The 21,992-nt window shown below is 36.8% G+C and overlaps 1 protein-coding gene across 9 annotated transcripts in view; it reads left to right on the top strand.

Annotated features, from left to right (window-relative positions):
- Positions 1-21,992, top strand: part of LOC136873994 (protein bric-a-brac 1) — a 477,177-nt gene that overhangs the window by 323,611 nt on the left and 131,574 nt on the right. Inside the window, exon 6 of one of the 9 annotated variants that reach the window (XM_067147434.2) lies at positions 3,987-4,604. The exons of the other annotated variants lie outside the window; for them this stretch is intronic. Within the exon in view, the coding sequence (XP_067003535.2) occupies positions 3,987-4,207 (221 nt within the window). The 3' untranslated portion in view covers positions 4,208-4,604. Of the gene's footprint in view, positions 1-3,986; positions 4,605-21,992 lie in introns of those variants that run through there. 9 annotated transcript variants of the gene reach the window in all.

The raw sequence follows: 21,992 nt of genomic DNA, 5'->3' as shown, positions 1-21,992 counted from the left end.
GTCCTCCAGCCAAGTTGTTCTCCTCTTTTGAGAATTTATTACATTGAATAATCTTTTTGTGAGTCTATTATTATCCATCCTAAAAATGTGTCCAAAAAATTTCAAACGTCTCCTCCATACAGTATTGATGAAACTGTCTGTGTAACTATAGACGTCTGCAGTTCACCTTTTGATCCAAATTCCATTTTCTTTTATGGGGTCGAAAATTTTTCTAAGAATTTTATGTTCTTGTGTTTCAATAGCTGCAATTTTAGAATGACCTAAAGTTAAGGTTTCTGATGCATATAGAACTTCTGGTAGAGTAGCTGTTTTGTAATGTTTCAGTTTAGTATTCCATGACATTACTCGTTTATTGTAGTGATCCCATGTCAGTCTAAATACCCTCTGAAGTTTTGAGGCCCTTTCTGTATTGGCCAAACTGTCTAATCCTGAAGGAAGAATTATTTCTCCAAGGTATTTAAAATAAGATACCTGTGAAATATGACATTTCAATTTGATCTTTCTTGCACTTTTGCTGAAAATTCTGCATATACTTGGTTTTCTTGAATGATATCTGAAGGCCTGCCTGTGATGCTATTCTGTGTAATGTCTCGGTAGCATACCTAGTTTCCTCCTTGTTCTTAGTGATAATAGCTAGGTCATCTGCGAAAGCCAAGCATTTCACTTTAATTTTGTTCCCACCCGTCTCGATGGTTATGCCTGTGATATCCTTTTCCCACTCTTTAATGACTTTATCTAAAACCAAGTTCAACAGAAGAAGAGAGAGAGTCCATCTCCTAGACAAACACCTATGTGTACTTCAGAAGGGTCAGTGTGAGGGTCTGACGTATCATTTCCCTAGTCTTCTTATCCACTCAAAGTTCTTCTAGCATGTCGAACAAGCTCTATCTGTCCACATAGTTATACGCCTTCTTCAGGTCCATGAAGATGACTATCGTGTTATTGCTTCTGCAGATCTTCAGAATCGTTTTCAGATTCCATATCTGTTCAGCACACGAACACCCTTTCCTAAAACCCACTTGATATTCTCCAATCAAATGATCTGTTTGTTTCTCTAGTCGGTTTAGGAGGGCTTTAGATAGAACTTTATAAGCAACGGGTAGTAGGGATAGATGTCTGTAATTATTTGGATCTGTTTTGTCACATTTTTTATGTAAAGGATGAATCAAGCCATTATGTTAGAAAAGTGCTGGTGGTTGTATTATTACTCTGTCCTTCTTATTTCTTGTTTCATTATGCCCATTCGTAGAGCGTGTTGGAACTTGTTCATTGGCTTGATTCTGGCAGATTCCTGTTAGGATTGCATGAATTCTTCTAATAAGCTCTTCTCCTGCAAGCTTCAACATCTCTGAGGTAATGTCACCTTCTCCCGGTGCTTTGTTATTTTTAAGAGATTGAATGATCTCTGCAGTTTCTTCCAGTGTTGGTGGATGTGAATCTGAGTTTGGCGTGGGCTTATCAAAGTGCAATTTCTCCTTTGGTGGGTCACAATTGAGTAGGTCTTGGAAGTAATTTGCTAGGATGTTGCAGTTTTCTTTGGTGTTTGTCTCTAGTGTGCCATCTGGTCTATGGATACATATGCTAGGAGGCTGATAACTGGATAGACTCTCACGGAATGTCTTGTAGAAATTCCTACAATTGTTTTTGATAAAATCCTGTTCTATGTCTATGAGTTTGTACCTCTCGTATGTGCGCTTCTCCCTGAGAATTAACTTGGCTGCCAGTTTCTGAGTCTTAATGAATGCCTCCCATCGTTCAGTCGTCTGGCATCCGTTCCATTTTTTCCAGGCCTTGATTCTGTCTTCAATTACTTTATTGCTGTATTATTCTTGTTATTATTTTTTTAATTTTTTTTTTTATACATCGTTATGCCCTACTCAGGAACACGGTTGAACTTGCTTAGCTGATGTGTTGGCCTTCTTTTCCTCCCAAAATCTCTTCATCCTCTCGCTGAGCTTCTTCCTTCGTTCTTCTGTCCAAGTTATAGTAGCTTTGGTTTTGGGTTTGTCTTCAAAGTGGCGATTGTCGATTTTGGTTCTGAATTTACATCTGTCCTGTACATTGTCTTCTGAGATGTTGATTTCCTGGAGATCTGTTTCAATTTCACAAAGCCAGCTGTTCTTGGTTTTTAATGAAAGGGCCAGGTTGAGAATTCTTTTAGTTAGCCTGTTAGTGTTCATTCTGACAATGTGTCCATAAAATTTCAATCGTCTTTTCCAAAAAGTGTGAGAAATTTTTTCAGAATGACAATATATTATTATTATTATTATTATTATTATTATTATTATTATTATTATTATTATTATTATTATTATTATTATTATTATTATTATTATTATTATTATTAAAAAAACAGTTGTATCAGCACACAAGTGTTCAGTTCAAAACTAGTTTTTGGACACTAAGGTCCATCATCAGTGATTAAAAATTATTTCAAACATACTAATCCACATACAGTCAGTCTTTATAATGTTCATTTCATCTGGGCTCCATTTTATCTTGACAACACACTTTGTTATTCACAGCTCTGTGGCCAGATACACCCTGAGTTCTGGCCATGGGGCCGTCCTTCACGCCACTCCGTACCTGTTAGCTCTGTACATGGATTGAATAAAGATGTGTGCACAGAGAGGGGTAACCCTCTCGTGGCAGTCCGTCACTTCCACGGAAAAGCTGGCGGATGCTCCCTCCCAGGAAGTGCTGTCTTCAGTACACTCAAGCCTTCAACCACTATAAAAGGAAGGCACACCCTGGGAGGATGTCAGTCGGCTATCTGTGGGACGATGGATCATCACCTTCGCCTTTAATTTTAATAATAATGAAAGGCAGTAATTCATGTCGTCCTGCCACGACCAGCTCTGATAGTGTTTACACTCACTCTTGAGATGTCAGATCACATCTGATATAGGTCTGAGCACTTGCAAGATGTAACGGTATGTTGGTGGTGCCTGCAACTATTACCCTTAAATACTGCTATGTCATGACTTTTGACCTGTCAGTGTAGTAGAGCTTTAGATAGGCTACTACTATGGTTTAGTCTCTTCTTATCAATTTTCAGTGAAAATGGTTTATCTAAAATCAAGTTAAACAGAGGAGGAGAGAGAGTCCATCTCCTAGACAAACACCTGTGTGTACTTCCCCCCAAAAATTTCACCTTAGATGTGTTTGTGAGGGTCTGACGTATTATTTCTCTGGTCTTCTTATCCACTCGAAGTTCTTCTAGCATGTCGAACAAGGTCCATCTGTCTTCATTTAAATGGAGAAATTAATGAAATGTAGCTTCTGTTAAACCAGTTATTTCTAAACCAGAGTGAGTTGATAAGTTGAAATAATCTGGAGACACAAGCCCAAATCCTCCAGTTTTCTGGTTGGGATCAGTACCAATTTTTCAGAATGGCATTTGTATTTGTAAGAAACATTTTAACATGGCATATTTGTTGGTTACAATATGTTTTTTTACTGCATGTAAATATTATTTTCAATTTTGAAAATCCTAAACTGTTTGTTGACTGCTCATATTGTGAGGCCCATGATGCCAGTTGATTGGGACCCAACATTAACAATATTGTTTCATAGTAAATCTAAGTGATCTTTATTACGGGGGTACAAGCTGATGGGATCTCAGAGTAGCTTAGAAAATCTACCACGCTGATCGTTCATTTTCCATTGTTGAAAAAAGGTCAGATAATTTAAAGGCATATGTAGTGTTGAAGTTTAAAAGTGTGAGGAAGATATATATATCATCTTGATACTTTAATGGTCTTTCCTGTGGTTGTTACACTTTTTAAATGATTGCTTATTAATCCCATCTTCATATTTTATGAAATGCTTGTTAAATTTTCATTAAATACTAATTCTTAATTTGTTCACAACTACTCTGACAGTTCCCTTTTATTCTTCACATCATACTTGAATATGTTAAATTGTAAGCTTTTCTGTTCTAAACTAATACTTATTGTCAAAAAAGTTTGTTTTGCGTTTTCCAGATATCTTTCAACGAGGGAGTGGTGTTAACCCCTCAGAGAAGCATTTACCGTGCAACTTCTGTCATAAATATTTTTCACGAAGAGATTCACTTCAGTCTCACATATCAAATATACATGGAAAACTACGTGGACCTTTCGCTTGTTCACTGTGTGGAAAACTATATAAGAATAAGAAGAGCCTGAACTCTCATAAATATGAAATGCATAGGGTTTCTGTGTAGATTACATTGCCATGAAACTCTTAATTAATTTGGACTACCTAATATTTTTAAAATTACAGCTGTATGATACTAGTCAAGATAGTTTATCAAAGTGACATTAAGTGAAAAGAACCACGTTTTAAAATTTGATAACTGTAGTGTTGTGGAAGTAACATTCATGTAGCTTAGTTCAGTTATTGCCATCAAATTTTGGGGTATCATGATTTTGACTAGCATTATCTGGCGTTATTAATCACTGATCATATTAAATAAAAAGTTGTGTGAATGTGAAAAGTTCTCCAACAATGTTAGCAAGAAAGTTTTACATCTCTTTACTAATCAATGAGTTAAAAAGAAAAAAAATGATTCAGTGTTTCTTCATAAATCAATGCATCTAAAGTTTCTGAAATTTAAAACTTCTTAGACAAGAGCAATCTTCGTTACTTCCAGTGTAATAGTTTAATATAAACTCTTTAATGAGAAACAGTATTAATTCCATTATTAATGTCTTTGAACCAATGTGATCCTTGCCACCTGTATCCAAATTTACGAATCAAAACTCAAGTCAGTTAATTGATACATATGGGTGCTTGCATGCTGGTATTATTTTTCAATAGATTTATTGGCATATTAACCTTCTGCCCCCCATATTTGTTGTTGGTACAAAAGTACTCATGTCTGGTACTTTTTACAACACCTTAAATTTTTCATTCTGATATCTTTTTATGATGTACTAGTTGTTCATTGTATATTTTATTTTTCATTTTTTTTTATTTGACAAATTTGTCATCATTTGTTCGGATTTAGGAAGGGTAATTCGACTGAAGCTCAACTTGTAGCATTCCAGCAAGATATAGCAGATATATTGGACTCAGGAGGTCAAATGAACTGTGTTGCAATTGACCTGTCTAAAGCATTTGATAGGGTGGATCATGGGAGACTACTGGCAAAAATGAGTGCAATTGGACTAGACAAAAGAGTGACTGAATGGGTTGCTATATTTCTAGAAAATAAATCTCAGAGAATTAGAGTAGGGGAGGCTTTATCTGACCCTGTAATAATTAAGAGGGGAATTCCTCAAGGCAGTATTATTGGATCTTTATGTTTTCTTATATGCACAGTATAAATGATATGAGTAAAGAAGTGGAATCAGAGAAAAGGCTTTTTGCAGATGATGTTATTCTGTATAGTGTAAAAAAATAAGATACAAAATTGTGAGCAACTGCAAAATGACCTCGATAATGTTGTGAGATGGACAGCAGGCAAAGGTATGACGATAAATGTGTTTAAAAGTCAGGTTGTGAGTTTCACAAATAGGAAATATCCTCTCTATTTTAATTACTGCATTGATGGGGTGAAAGTTCCTTTTAGGGATCATTGTAAGTATCTAGGTGGTAATATAAGGAAAGATCTTCATTGGGGTAATCACATAAATATGATTGTTAATAAAAGATCTCTGCACATGGTTATGAGGGTGTTTAGGGACTGTGGTACGGATGTGAATTAGAGGCCATATAAGTCTCTGGTAAGACCCCCAACTAGAGTGTGGTTCCAGTGTGTGGGACCCTCACCAGGATTACTTGATTCATGAACTGGAAAAAATCCAAAGAAAAGCAGCTCGATTTGTTCTGGGTGATTTCTGACAAGAGAGTAGCATTACAAAAATGTTGCAAAGTTTGGGCTGGGAAGACTTGGGAGAAAGAAGACGAGCTGCTCGATTAAGTGGTAATACCAATATAAATGGTCCGTTATTGGACATTATAAATTTTCCAGCTAACTCATTCCTGGTTGCCAGCATTTCACCCATGTGAGCTAGGTTGGGCTCATCAGTGGGAATCAACATCTATATCATAAGTGGTATGTTCCGAGCTGTCAGCGGAGAGATAGTGTGGAATGACGTTAGTATACAAATAAGTTTGAGTGGTGTCCTTAAAAGTAGGAAAGATCACAATATAAAGAGTTCAAGAGGATAAATTGGGGCAAAAAATGAAAAGAAAAAAAATGGCGTATGGCTTTTAGTGCCGGGAGTGTCCTAGGACATATTCGGCTCGCCAGATGCAGGTCTTTTGATTTGACACCCGTAGGTGACCTGCGCGTTGTGATGAGGATGAAATGATGATGAAGACAACACATACACCCAGCCCCAGTGCCAGCGAAATTAACCAATTAAGGTTAAAATTCCCGACCCTGCCGGGAATCGAACCCGGGACCCCTGTGACCAAAGGCCAGCAAGCTAACCATTTAGCCATGGAGCCGGACATTTGGGCAAATATTCATTTATAGGAAGGGGAGTTAGGGATTGGAATAACTTACCAGGAGAGATGTTCAATAAATTTCCAATTTCTTTGAAATCATTTAAGAAAAGGCTCTAGGAAACAACAGATAGGGAATCTGCCAATTGGGCGACTGCCCTAAATAAAAATCAGGATTGATTGATTGATTGATTGATTGATTGATTGATTGATTGATTGATTGATTGATTGATTGATCGATCGATCGATCGTTTATTAAAATTTAAGCAAATAAATCTGCTGCAGATAATTTACACTGCAGTTTGAGACATCATTAGTAATACTGTTATTAAAACACAAAAAATGTTGCTCATAACTTTAAAGTATACCTACTTAGGGAGCCACATTATTTGTAAGTACAATAGGAAATGTCTGTGATGCATGGGTTAGGCCTAGAAAGTGCATTTATTATATTTTTCTCTTTTTTAAAAATTATTATTATTAAATCTTTCATTATGTAAAGTTTGCATTTTGCCCACTTTTTTCTTTGCCCTTGCTTTAGTAACCATATTCGTCATCATTATCCTCCAATGCCTCTGTTTTGGCATCATTATGGTTATTACAAATTTTCACATTGCCATCACTCAGGTCACTATTGCTTTCAAGTCACTCAGTCACTATTGCTTTCAATATACTGTACATTACGTTTTCATCATCACTATCGTCTTTATCTAACGCTTCCAAGTGCTTGTAGTATGCCATCAAGTTTCAAACACTGTGCCATCGCCTTCATACCTCAGAAACCAAGACGGGAAGAAAGTGAGCAATATCTGCATATTGTATATAATGCAATGCATCAAATGTTCATTAGCAGTTTAAATGTCAAACAGTCAGTTGTAGTTGGGGTTTCGCGCAGGAATAGAAGAGGAAGTTTCCGAGCTCGATAGCTGCAGTCGCTTAAGTGCGGCCAGTATCCAGTATTTGGGAGATAGTAGGTTCGAACCCCACTGTCGGCAGCCCTGAAAATGGTTTTCCGTGGTTTCCCATTTTCACACCAGGCAAATGCTGGGGCTGTACCTTAATTAAGGCCACGGCCGCTTCCTTCCTACTCCTAGCCCTTCCCCGTCCCATCGTCGCCATAAGACCTATCTCTGTCGGTGCGACGTAAAGCAACTAGCAAAAAAATCACTGTATTGTAGCGCCTTAGTTTAGCTCGTCTGGAGATGGTTTTCTTCTTGTATATAGGATATGTCCTACGAAAAGCCGTAGCCATCTTCTCCCGTCTGGTGTTGTTTGCTTCTCTTTCATTAGTTTTCAATTGCACTATTTCACCCAAGTACTTAAAGCTATCAACTGTTTGTATTTTACCGCGTTCTGTCTTCAGGTACCGAGGGGCTATTTAGATTATATATATTTAGTTTTTTCGAAAGAAATCTGTAGGCCTGCTTTTTCTGCTTGTAGTTTTAGTACATTCAGCTGTTCTATTGCTGTGTCAGTATTCTTAGATAGCAGTGCAAGGTCATCAGCAAAGGCAAAGCAATTAATCATGACACCACTTTTTGATCCTCCAATGTATACTTGCTTAAGTAATCCTTTTCTGTCCTGTTCTTTTTCCAATTCTCGGATAATCTTCACAGTTAAAAAAAATTGGTGACAGTCCATCACCCTGTCCGACTCCTGTTTTCATTTTGAACTGCTTAGAGATCTCTCCCATGAACTTAACTTTTGAATGTGCCCCAGTTAAAGTCTGCTTAATAATTGCTGTTGTTTTGGCTTCGATTCCAAATTCCACCAATATATTGAATAGCACTTCCCTGTTGACTGAATCATATGCCTTCCCTTGAAGTCTACAAAAATCACTACCAGATCCTTTGAGAGATGATTCTCTAGTACATGTTTCAGACTCCAGATTTGATCAACGCATGATCTCCCCTTTCTAAATCTCGCTTGATACTCACCTAGTTGGTTATCCACTTGTTCCACAAGTCTCTTCTGTAGTGCTTCATACAGTGTATTATATGTTACAGGCATGATGGAAATGCCACGGTAATTGTTAGGATCTGCTCTATCACCTTTTCTGTGTAGAGGATGAACAATAGCATTTTTGCAGTCTTCAGGGATTACCTCCATTTCCCAGATCTTTTCCATTTCTTGCCCTAAAATTGTGATTGCGATTTCTCCACCACTTTTCAGCATCTCTGCTGTGACAGAGTCTTCCCCTGCAGCTTTGTTGTTCTTTAAGTCTGTAATTATTTCATGTTGTTCTTTTTCGTCAGGAGGTATTGAGTTTTCATTCTGTTGCTTTGGATTCTCTTTTGGCTATTTATTTTTAGGTTTTTCACAGTTCAACAATTTCTCAAAATATGTAGCTAATATCTCACAATTTTCATTCTTGTTCACAGCCAATGTTCCATCTTCCCTTCAAAATCCCATGGTAGATGGTTGATATCCATGTATGTGCTCTTTAAAGGTCCTATAAAAGGTTCTAGTATTGTTCTTCTTAAATTCCATGTCAATACTTCGGATTTCTTCAGATATTTGATTCCTTTTGGCTTGCCGGCAGGTCTTTGCTGTCTGTTTGCATACCTCTTTGTATGTCTCAGATTTATCTTCTGTTTTATCTGCTAACCATGCTTTATAGAGTGCAGCTCCATCAATTTCTACATCACAGTCTGTGGTCCACCATCGGTATCTGCGAGTTTTGTTGCAATGGTGCAACATCCTTAGCTATATTAGCCATATTCTCTTGAATATCCTCACAAGTCTCCATTTTCTTCTCCTGCATACGTCTTTGAAAGTCGTTTCTGTTTTCTTGAAGTTTTTGTGGTGGTTGTTGTTGTTGTTGTTATTATTATTATTATTATTATTATTATTATTATTATTATTATTGTTGTTATTATTATTATTATTATTATTGTTGTTGTTGTTGTTGTTGTTGTTGTTGTTGTATTTTTATTGTTTTGAATGACCTGGGGGATGCTCAAAGAACATTAATGAATTATATAATTTAATGAAGCTTGAATTATTGTTCTTTCTTGATATGTGACCATTATTATTAACATCATATTTTAAACTGCTTTGGAAATATTTTAGGGGTGGTTTATTGAATATTCACAAATTAAAAAATTATATAATTTTCAATGGAGTTTCAAGTATTGTGCGCTACTGCTACAGTCTTCTTCTTCTTCTTCTTCTTCTTCTTCTTCTTCTTCTTCTTCTTCTTCTTCTTAAGCCGTCGTCTCCAAACGGAGGTAGACGATCCACATGGCCAACTCCGATCTTGACGTTGCAGCCATGCCATATGGATTTATAGGAATATCTCTCAGGATCTTTAATGCAGTGGTTTTCCGTTGCCTTCTGCATCCTAATGCCGTTACAGTATGAGATTTAATTAAGTTGAGCGAAGAGTGGGCAAGCTTTTAGATGTGCATTATTATTGAGGTTATTCTGGTTGGCTTTTTTAGTGATGTGAATTTCAATCGACTCCTTCACATTTAAAGATTTTGTAATTATTTTTTATATGTAATATTTTAGATCTTTGCCATTGTGGATCTTTGCATTCAGTTGTCTGCCGTTGCCTGTTGTGTGTGTTCTTTAAGTGGATTTCCTATATGTCTTGTATGACTGTTTATCTTCAGTTCTACTGATAGTGATGTCCAAAAAGTTGATCTTCCCATTTGTTTCTGGTTCAATTGTGAACTTAATTGAATTGTGTAAAGAGTTGAGTATGTCAAGTAAGTATTGTGCATTCGTGACATTATCATAAATGCATATTATGTCATCAAGGTGTCTGTTCCAGTACAATATTCCTTTGGAACATTGGTTGGTTAGGAGCTTGCTCGCAATTTTATGTAGAAATATTGTTTGCTATTATTCCCGATAATGATGAGCCCATCTATAATCCTTCATGAGATTTTTTTTTTTTTAACATGAATATGTTTTGGTTTAAAGTCTTTTTAACATTTTGGTTATTTCTTCTGTTTCGTGTGTAGAGCTGTTTCTTTTACATGTTTTTATATAATTTTAGTATCATTATATTTTGCTATGGGTATGTTTCTGTTGTTTTCACTTTACTGTATTTAGTACTTTTGTTAGTTCTAACATGTTTTTAATCGACCTGTGATTTTCACATATGTTTCTTTAGCATTTTGTTGAGAAATTCGTTTTTACAGTGTACCTCGGTGCATTTTTTTTAATTTGCTGTTGGTCTGATGGTACGTGTGTCTTTGTGTATTTTGGGAAGTGGTGTTAGTGGTGGGGCTTTGAGATTTGTCAGTCAAGGGCATCATGAGGCGATACATTATTGTGTTGCTTGTCTTCTTTTAGTCAGTCCGCCACCACTTCTTAGGTTGTCCATGGAGCCGATATCCATCTGGGCTTAGACGCAGGGCAGTCTTGGCAACTGACTTACCACTACGTATGGCATGACCAAGCCTCCTGCTTCTCCCCCTGCCCTCACCAACATTATGGGTGAAACTCCCATCATCACTCAGACATTACATTTTTTTATCTGATCAAGTCATGTGAGACCAAGCACCCAACAGAGCATGTGCATCTCCATGACGTTTAGAGCTTGGTCATAAAATTCATGAAGTCCATGAATATGTAGAAGGTATTTCAAAAGTTGTAAACTCAAGGGAAGCATTACAAAGAAGTACATAAAGTGGTGTATGTTGTAATGGACATCAGATTTGAATGAACGGGTTATTGATAGTATGGGCTTCGAAAACCATCCCTAACCCAATTAAACATCACACTTGTTATAATATTGTGCATGGGCATTTTATTTATTTTAAACAACATACCGTAATCCCTTCTTTGCTTTATATTGCATCCACGGTTTATGAACATGACTTTAGACCGTTCCCCACCCACAAATTGATGACAACTCCCAAATATTGATTAATATAACACCCATGATATTTTTTCATGTATGCTGTATGTTGATTTTTCAGCCCAAAGGCTAGTCTGATTCTCAACAGCTCTGCTATCAGCTGTCATAAATGGCCTTGGTGTCAATGAAGAAGCATACTAGGGAAATGAGGAGTGAGGTAGTCTAGCATTGCTTTCCTGACTGAGCCAGAAGTTGCTATTACATATCAGCCTAGCAACCCTATTGAAATGCATACACCAACCAGCCCAACGACATTTTCTCACCAATCATAACAGGAGCTGATGTATAATGAATGATGATACTAACATTGCTCATACCTCAGTCACTTTCATATTGTCAAAGTCCGGCTCCATGGCTAAATGGTTGGCATGCTGGCCTTTGGTCCAGAGGGTCCCGGGTTCGATTCCCGGCTGGGTCGGGGATTTTAACCTTCATAGGTTAATTCCAAAGACTCGGAGGGCTGGGTGTGTGTGCCGTCTTCATTATTAGAATTCATCCTAGGTAGGGCCCCATCCTCACAGACGCACAGATCACCCATACAGCATCAACTCGAAAGACCTGCACCAGGCCTCTTCGGAGGCCACACGCCATTAATTAATTAATATTGTCAAAGCCAATGATGAGACTGAGACAGGTCAATGAAAGTAATAAATTTGATCTTGCCCATACCAGAGTCACAAAGATGAAAAAATAATTATGAGTGCTTTGTACATTCATGACCTTCTTTAATTAGGAGTAGGCTGTGAAAGATGTCCTGGAACTTGTTTCATCGAAGTGGGAATTAAGAAACCTAGGTAAAATCCATTGTTGTGTTTTTGATCAGTCTACTTGACTTCAGCTTCATAGCTTTGTATTACAGTAATATATTTCTAAATACTCAGTGCTACTGATACCACAGTTATTATCAGTAATATCGTAAGTCATCAGTTATAGGGAACAGTTAACGAAGACCACAACCTTTATTACTGAAGATCAGTACCCATACTCTACAACAGGGCCTCTCAAACGCCCAAATTATCATGCTTGCAAACCGAGGTACAGAGGTTCCATGCACCGTACTTCGGTCCGACTTGGTTCGGCTCAGACAACCATTTTGCCTTGGGGCGATTCAGCTAAAGTCGGCTTGGATGGTGTAGTGCACCGCAGAGCGACAGAGTGTGAATTGGTAGACAGCTTGTTTATCAGTGAAGTAGATAAAGCGCAAGATAACAGAGCAACCTGCTCTGAAGAAAGTTGATTTAAATCGAAGTGGGAACTTTCTTCTTTCTTTTTTGTCAGTTGTGATGACAAAACCAAGTGCCTAATCTGCGGGACAGTAAATAGTTACATGCGTAAGAAAATCATCTATTGAAGGACACTACAATGGGAGTACATTCAGAGAAATGTAGAGAAATCCTAGGAGTCACCAGGGAGGAAGAATTAAGGAAGTTGAAAAGTCTTGAGAAAGACCATTCTGTATCAACAAATGAGTTTTGTACCAGTACTTTAGAATTTTTATTTTGGTTAAGTGTCCTGCAAAACTAACTTTTTTGGCCGTGCAGTTAAGGGCGCGCAGCTGTGAGTTTGCATACGGGAGATAATGGGTTCCCATTTTCACAGCAGGTAAATGCTGGGGCTGTACCTTAATTAAGGCCACAGCTGCTTCCTCCCCATTCCTAGGCCTTTCCTACCTCATCGTCCCCATAAGACATATCTGTGTCGGTGTGACATAAAACAAATAGCAAAAAAGAACTTGTTTGTTTACATTCCTCCGAAATGTGTATTCGTTCTTGTTTTTCGCTTTTGTTATTCCTAATACCCTTTTTCTACTATAATTTAGGACAAAGAAGATGAAGGGTGTTGTGACATTATTCTTAGATCTAGTTATGAAGTTGCTCTACATTTAGCAAAAGCTGGGAAACTGTTTATGGATGGGCCACTAATAAAGAGTATTTTGTTGGACATAGTGGAGACAAATCCTACATTAGCTCCAGCATACAGCAGAATACCGATGTCCAATATGATAATAACTTGGCGAGTCAGCGACATTGCTGGGAATTTGCATGAATAATTGACAGCCAAAATTGGAAGCTTCTTAGTGTACTACATCGCCTTGATGAGTCAACAGATGTTAGCGACACAGCTCAGTTACATGTTAGCCTTTTTTTTTTGCGTGGCGTAGACGACGGCCTACTTGTAACAGAAGAGTTCCTGAATATGATTTCAAAGGAGGTAGCTGAAGGAATAGGACTCACTTAAGAAAATGCTATTTTCTGTGACAACTGAAGGGAAGTCAGCAATGCACGGTAAAGTAAAGGGATTTATTGACTTACTGTAGAAAAAGCTTAATATGCCAAATTTGACTTCCATTCATTATTTCACTCGCCAAGAGGCTCTGCACAAAAGTTTTCAGTCTTTAATACATGATGAATATGGTGTTTCTTGTTGTGAACTATATTCATTCTCATGGGCTCCCTCATCACATGTACAAAGAATTTGTTAAGTAATTTGAAGAAGAGTGTCCAGATATGTTCTACCATACAGAGGTACACTGGTTAGGCAAGGGAAAGGTGATCTTCCGAGTTTTTCGAATGTGCCACACCGTTGCTGGGTTTTTGGAGGAAAGAGGACATCTGGAGCCACTTTTACATGACCCTGAATGGTATGGTTAACTGATGTAGGATTTTTAGCAGATGTTATGGCTCTCCTGAATGATGTAAGTCTGAAGCTCCCAGAAGAAAATTATCTCATCAACAACATGGTCAACAAAATAAAGGCTTTCCTGCAGAAATTTCAACTCTTCAAAAATAACATTTTGGAGAAAAATATCGAACACTTTCCAAAGCTAGGTAAGTGATACTGTATATAAATTATAACCTTTAATAAGACCCAATAGGATTTAAAAAATGCTTTATTCAAAATGTTACTATAGTTTTGTTTGGCAACATCTGTGTGGGAAGGAGCATGCTTTAGAAAGTAGGTCAAGGTGCTAAAATCCCTTGAAAATGAGTTTATCACCCGATTTCAGGTGAAGTACCAGGATATCACTAACTGTAAAAAGAAGTGGAATATTTTAAATGTACAAGCGTAACATTAAATTAGAATGCATTTGTCCTCAATAACTCTTTATGAAAACATATTGCTTTTAGGTACTTCAAAGTCATTTTATATATTAAAAACATAACTGTTATTAACTAAAAATACTGTTGCTTTTTTCCGTTACATGATATTATTGGCCTGCAACCAATACTTGACATATTTGTAAAGCCCTTTTTGATAGCAGTTGAAAGTGTGCTTTCTGATTTGCATTATGAATTAATAGATTTGCAAAACGACAAACACCAAAAGGATCTATTTTACAATACAAAAAGTTTGCATAAACTTTACTAGAATTTGTCGAAGGAAGATTTTCATAAGTTGCATCGAGAAGGAGCTAAGATTATTTCTATGTTTGCTTCCACATGTATCTGTAAAAGGTTTTTTTTTTCTTGTACGAAAACTAGATTGTTTGTGAGTATTTCTGACTGTAATTTTAAAAACGCTCTCAGAATTGCTGTCAGTTGGTCCCTTGTTCCAGTCATGACTAGTATAATTGCAAGAAAAAGGGAAAGAATTTAAAGAAGAATCCTTTTTGTTTGTTTGTTTGTTTGTTTGCTTGCTTGTGTAAACGTCTTTTGCACCGGTAACATTGTCTCATCAGACAGAGCATCTCTGCCCACTGCGCATAAACATATCACAGTGAGAAGGAAACAGTAGAAAGTGAGGAAGGGGAGACAGGCAGAGCGAACAAGAGTGGGGGTTTTGCACTGTGGTCAACTTAGCAAAGTCGTCTTGTGCACCTTGCACCACACAATGCACCGGCACATGCACCCTGAGAGGCCCTGCTCTAAAATTAAAAATAAAAATCCTATTTTCATTCATTTCAGAATTAGTTAAGTTTGAAGTCTAAAATTGGTCAACTTCACCCCATTTGACGATAAATACATGTAATTGAATCATACTTTCTTGAATTTCAATATGACAGTTATGAAATTACTTCTGGGCATAGTATTTTGTTCTTTGTCTTTTTTTTTTTTTTTCACCCAGATATGTTGTAATTTTATTACACTTTATCCAGATTTTATGCTAAATATTAACTATGTTTATAAGAAATTAAATTGTATACTGTAGTATTTTGATTGGCAAAACTACATTATCATAATAGAAAGAAATTTTACAGCTGCCTATAGAGCCCAACTCAATAATTTACATCCATTGTAAATGTAAAGATACTAGTTTATTCAGAGCCAAATGGCAAGCTGTTCTCCAACAACTCGATGGATTTAGGACTCAAAAAAAAAAAAAAAAAAAAAAAATCTGCAAACCCATACATCACTAACTTCTGCAGTTTGAATTAGGAAAGAGATCTCTGTCTACATCAATTAAAAGTAGTAAAATTTGAACAGATTTTAAATACCAGGGTTAATCTTACAGATGCTCGTAAAGTTAGGACTGAGCTCTGTGACATGGAATATCACGCTTGGTGTAAACTACCTCATAAAGATAAAGCTGTTATTCTTTATAAAGACTATACTCCTGCTAATAATTGGATCTGGCACTGCAATTGACTCTCTTGCTCCAAATGGAAGGGTGCCCTCAAAGTGAAGTGTAATGTTGCTGCAATCTGAGTTGTGCCAGGGAGAAGTCTGGACGGTATCCACTGCTGGCGTTGCCTCAGTGAGATCGAAACCCTTCCACATGTCCTTGGCTTTTGCTCATATGATTAAACTCTTTGCAGTGGCTATCGCCGTACCATCCGTCACATACTAACCAACTCTTTACAAAGGAGAGGATATACCATTTGTGAGAAAGTTTGCAGAATCACTATAGAAGGGAGCATGAAGCGAATAGACATCATAGCCTTTAAAGCTGAATAAAAAAACCGGCTATGTCGCCATAAGACCTATCTGTGTCGGTGCGACGTAAAGAAAAAAAAAAAAAGAACCTGGCTATATACTAGATCCAACTGTGAGGTTTGAACTGAGTTCAGGCGAGCTATAGGAGGTTGACAATGAGAAGGCGGATATTTAAAAACCTATAGTGTCCTAGTATAACAATAAGACAACCTTGAACGTATTGAGGTGATTGGATTGATGCTGGGTGATTGTGAAACAATACCAAGCCTTTTTGTAAAGACCTGCAAAATACTGGGCATCCCAAATAATAGGCCTACCATAAAAGAAATTGTAATCTCCGCAGTTAAGGGATCTGTTTCAGTTTTACCAAATCACTTATATGCTATGTAACAATGTCTTAGCCTCTTCTACTATTTTGTATCTTTCATCAGCAGTTGTATAATTATTATTTATTTTTTTTATTTTTTTTGTTATGCTCTGTCCTTGTGGCAGCCTTGATAATTTTCAGTAAAATAATAAAATAATAATAATCATCATCATCGTCATCATCATCATCATCATCATAGCCCATCCAATCCCAGTATTTACCTTCAGGAATATAATTGGAGCACCATGGTTTGAGTCACGTAGCTGAGAGCTTGCATTCAGGAGATAGTGGGCTCAAACCCCACTGTCAGCAGCACTGAAGATGGTTTTCTGTGGTTTCCCATTTTCATACCAGGCTGCACCTTGATTTAGGCTATTGCCAATTCATTCACAGTCCTAATCATTCCCAGTGTCACTATAAAACCTGTCTGTGTCAGTGCAACATAAAACAAATAGCAAAAGAAGAAATAGTGTGAACTCTTTACCAAAATCAAATTATAGTCATAGAATTTCTCTTGAGCAGAAGTTACACTGATGTGGAATATCAGGTTTCTTTTCCTTCTTCATTTTTGTATATGGTTCTTAGGACATGTTTTAAAAATATATATTTTAAAAACTTTGACAAAATCTGCATCATGTCATACTGAAAGCAGATAGGATATTCAGGACTTCATTCATCTATTAATTTGATTCTTACTTATATGTGTGTATTTGTATGATTTAGCTATTTAATTATGCAAGTATGTATTTTCTTATAACTTCATGAATCAGATATTTGGTTGTTAAATTTTAGCTAATTTTGATGATAGTATAGGAATCAATGTCTAGAAATCAGCTTTGAAATGTAAGGAAACCCCGTAATTAAGCAGATAGCAATTTCCAGAATGGATAATAAGACATACTGAATATAAATAAAGTGTTAGTGAACTTACTTCTGCATTCACTATTTCATGGACTGGTAATTCCTTTGCATTATTGTACATACTAATTATTTAGCATGCAAAGAATTATGTAACCTTTTTCTTTAATGTCAATCTACAGAAGAGGAATCTGTCCTAGTGTACTATTATAATATTTAAGTCTTTTCTTAAATAACCATATCATGCTTCATTATTAACATAATTCTTGTGAAACTGAAGAGGTCAGTTGAATTGTAACAAGATTGTTGATAGAATTCTCCATCTTGATGAACCCAAGGACCATATAAGAGAAATAGATCTGTCACTCCTGTATATTAAAGTTCACTGAGAAAACAGGTCATGGAAGCTATAGTGACCCCCGTTTCTCTGCCAACATAAGGAAATAAATACCACGATAATACTTCGTAATAAACTTGATAATGACAGCTGTTCCTTTGTTAAAATTTTAATTGTGATAGAGAATGATTGCATTTCGGTAGGAAAGTTGTATCTAAAGCTTCTCTCATGTATTTTACTTGAAAAGTAAATTGCAATTACTGTATTTGTATTTTGGCAATCCTGTTTTAATGTTAGCATGTATCGTAGTTTCACCGTTAGCATTTTAATGTAAATTTACATCTATTAAATAATAAATGCAACATTGATTACTGAAAATGTTAATGCAATTCATATAAAACCCCAAAACGCCCATACTTGCCTAAATCACGATCTAACATAAACTCATTCTTTCGCTCGTTCGTTCGTTGAACCCTTCCCACGACTTTTATGTATGGGAATGGAAAACACGAGAAGGAAAGGAAGAAGTAAAACACAGCATAATGCACACATTTTATATTTTGAATTTATTTATTCCAACCGACAGGTAAGAAGCACAATCACACACACACACGTTTACTCGCAACAGCTACGTAGTTCAATGTGAAGTAAGTTCATGATCATAATACTATTTCTTCACACTAAGAGCACTTATAATTATAATTTCACTCCATACTCTCAAAAAACTGGATCAAATATATCATTCAATGCGAAAGAATCTCAACAAATTTCCGTCTAACAAGCACTATTACTTACCGTACGAGCAAGTTCCCTTCGCATGCAACAGTAACGGTGTTGTGTTTTGAATTTGCTGTACCGCGCAACTGTACGTGTAATGCCAACCACTGACTTCTAATTTAACCCTCTGAAAGGGTATTTTAGTTTTCACTAGTTGGCGGAGATTGAGGGGCCCATCTCGGAACTGCTTGGGACGCTCCCTATGAAGTGTCACCCCCTTGGATGAACCACTAGTCATGTGTGCAGCTGCCATAATTGTTTTAAACTTGATTAAGTGAAGTTTTCATGCTGTTTGTTTGTAGATGGGATTTTAACTATTACCATCTCAAACTAGGTCATTGCCCATATTACACTTGAGGGCAGATTGAATGTTAGCAACAGTACAATGTGTTGTTTGTGGATCGCCAAGGACCGAGTGCCTAGTCATAGATTTAGCACGGGCCGATGACCTTAGATATTAGGCCCCTTTAAACAACAAGCAAGCATCATAGATTTAGTGCAGTATGTACCTGGTGGTTGGATGACAAAGCACCAGACATAAATAAGCTGTAATTCTTGGCATGGCTGACTGCAGTCATATTTTGAACGTGTAATACGTGGGCAAAGTTGCAGTCTTTGTGATCTAGCTGTTGCTATTGAAATTGTCTGAGCTCATTTTCTCTCAGATAAGCTTGAGTAGGATCAGCTGTGTGTACAGGATTGTCCCCTAGCAGACGTGGCAGTTGAGAAGTTGTCACTGTTGATAACATTAGTGTTGGTATACTGAATGTTGGCACGTCTCTTCTGACACAAACTGCTCAGATAGTGTTCTCAGAAACAGTCTCCTCCTACCGACATTCATTCCGTTCCCTATAGCCATTACTTGAGCATTTATGCCAGCTACATTCAACATAGCAAAGAAAATAACTAGTGGCCAACGTGTGGTATTTCAGGCTACAGTGTAACTCCCACACATTTTATCCACGACATCTGCTCCACCCTTTGTCCTGTTGTAGCATGTCATAGTTATAGGTTTGGCATTTCCTCCAGTTTCATCATCAATTGAGTTGTCATCTAAATGATGACTGGAAATGAGCAGGACAGTTCTGTTTTTCTTAGGAACATAGGAGACTAAAGTGGCATGTTCATTTAAACCAAACATTGATGATGTTACTGTCCTTTGTTTCACATTCTTAAACTCAGCTGGCAGGCATCTTTTATTCTTTCAAATTGTGCCAACATAAGATAATCTTTTCTTCTTCAAGTCAACTATCAAGTCAAAGTCTGTGAACCAATTATTCGCCGTAATATTACGACCTGTATGTATCGTAGTTTCACTGTTAGCATTTTAATGTAAATTTACATCTATTAAATAATAAATGCAACATTGATTACTGAAAATGTTAATGCAATTCATATAAAACCCCAAAACGCCCATACTTGCCTAAATCACGATCTAACATAAACTCATTCTTTCGCTCGTTCGTTCGTTGAACCCTTCCCACGACTTTTATGTATGGGAATGGAAAACACGAGAAGGAAAGGAAGAAGTAAAACACAGCATAATGCACACATTTTATATTTTGAATTTATTTATTCCAACCGACAGGTAAGAAGCAAGTGGAGGAAGGGTAGTTCCAGTGGCTATTGCTTCTTCGTCCTGCTCTGCAGGTCAGTACTTCTCAAGTTGGAAACTGTATTGTAAGACACTGGGAGCTATGAAGATACTGTGATTGCGGGTTCACCAGACACATGCGCTGTGAAGTAGGGCGCGAAAAACTAGTGCTGGCGCCTTCTGGATACGGCGCGACCGACGGAGGGTTAATAGAGCAGTCATGGTCAGCCATTGTAATGTTTTCATAAAACATAGTTTCCCTGTAATTTGTCTTTGTTTCACATGAAAAATGAGAACCGTGAATAATATACTACATAGCTGAGTATCAAAACTGCACTTTTAAGTTAGATTGATATTAATCTGGTATCAATCTCTGAAAAAATTTGTTCCACAGATTTTTGTAGCAACTTAATAGGTTGTTCGTTTGTCATTGTTATTCTATCCAATTGACATGAAAGTCTGCATCTCTGAAATTAAGCCTGAGAAAAGCACAAGATAGCATACAAACCACCCTGTGCTACCATAAATAGAAGCATATTTATTCTGTGACATGCAGTATAAATAACTCAGCTAGTTGTTCGATTGTGATAACACGTGTTACTAAGGAGTGGACTTTGGCAAGAAAAGGTTACTGAATGTTGCTAATAACTTAATACATCCCCACGAAACAGTGTGTGCTTCAAATAGCTTGCAGATCACTCTGAAGAATGAGAACAGTAAATAATATAGCTCTTGGTTAAGAATCAAAGTATAAAGTCCTATCACAAATTTGAATTACATACGTATACTGTATATATATAATTCCTAATCTATCATTCACTGTGATATTGAGAAAGTGGCAATGTTTCAGTATCTGACACTGACACTAGATAGAGTTTGTTATCTCTCCTTTAAGGAAAATACAATGAAGATCTCACAACCATAAATTTTGTACTTTGTAAAATAACATTTCTTTGAGTGGAGTGATTGTGCTGTATTCTCCTTGTTGAAGTGCACATCTTCACGTGTTGGCATGAGGTCGAACTTGTTCTTCCATTGTTGATGTTACATGGGAGGTACATGCCTTCTCTTCGGTGCTCAAGGGACTTCATTCAGATGCACAAAGAGAGATGGCGACACATACTGCAACAAATTCACTTGCTGAAGTCGAGTTTTGTGCCCGTCACCATATCCATAATACCATTGGTTCCAGCAAACAGGAAAAGGATAAGGTGAACACTTCGCTAGTGTGCTGCAGAGATGAAGAAAATGGACACTCCTGGCTGCCATATTGCCTAAGCCAAAACATTATAACCGTTTGCTGTCTGGGGTTTTGATCAATTTAAGGCATTTAAAGCAAATAAACAAATTCTGTATTATGAATTGAGGTTATTGAGATGTTGAAAGGAGTTGCAACAAAAAAGGAGGGCATGCACCTAGAATTGAAAATCAGAAATTTACATATAAATGACAGAAAGTTGAGAACGACAATCAAATTATCTGCAGATGTTTTGAACAACTTCAAAACAACTTCAAAACAACTTCATATGTCATTGCAACAGAATTTTATATCCTCACTGTTTCCAACCCTTGTTCAGGCAATTTTAAAATATTCTACTCTCTGGCCCAAAATTAAGATTTTTAAACTAAAAATATTGTTAATTGCTGCAGATCTCAACTTGAGTAAATAAGTTCTATAACTTAGCAATGGAGAACTAGGCCAGAATGGTATTATTGATATTTCACAAAACCACACTTCAAAAATTATTGTACATTATGTTTGGGTTTTCTTCACACTGTAATGAGAATTCAATTTTTTTTTTTTGAAAGTAGAAGAACAGGTTCTGAACATTCTGAAAGGTGACAAAATAATGTACAGTTGTTCAGAAAAGAAT

Source organism: Anabrus simplex, chromosome 5 (assembly GCF_040414725.1).
Source record: "Anabrus simplex isolate iqAnaSimp1 chromosome 5, ASM4041472v1, whole genome shotgun sequence".
Taxonomy (NCBI): Eukaryota; Metazoa; Arthropoda; class Insecta; order Orthoptera; family Tettigoniidae; genus Anabrus; species Anabrus simplex.
The sequence above is the reverse complement of the archived record's forward strand: the minus strand, read 5'-3'. Positions and strand labels throughout refer to the sequence as shown.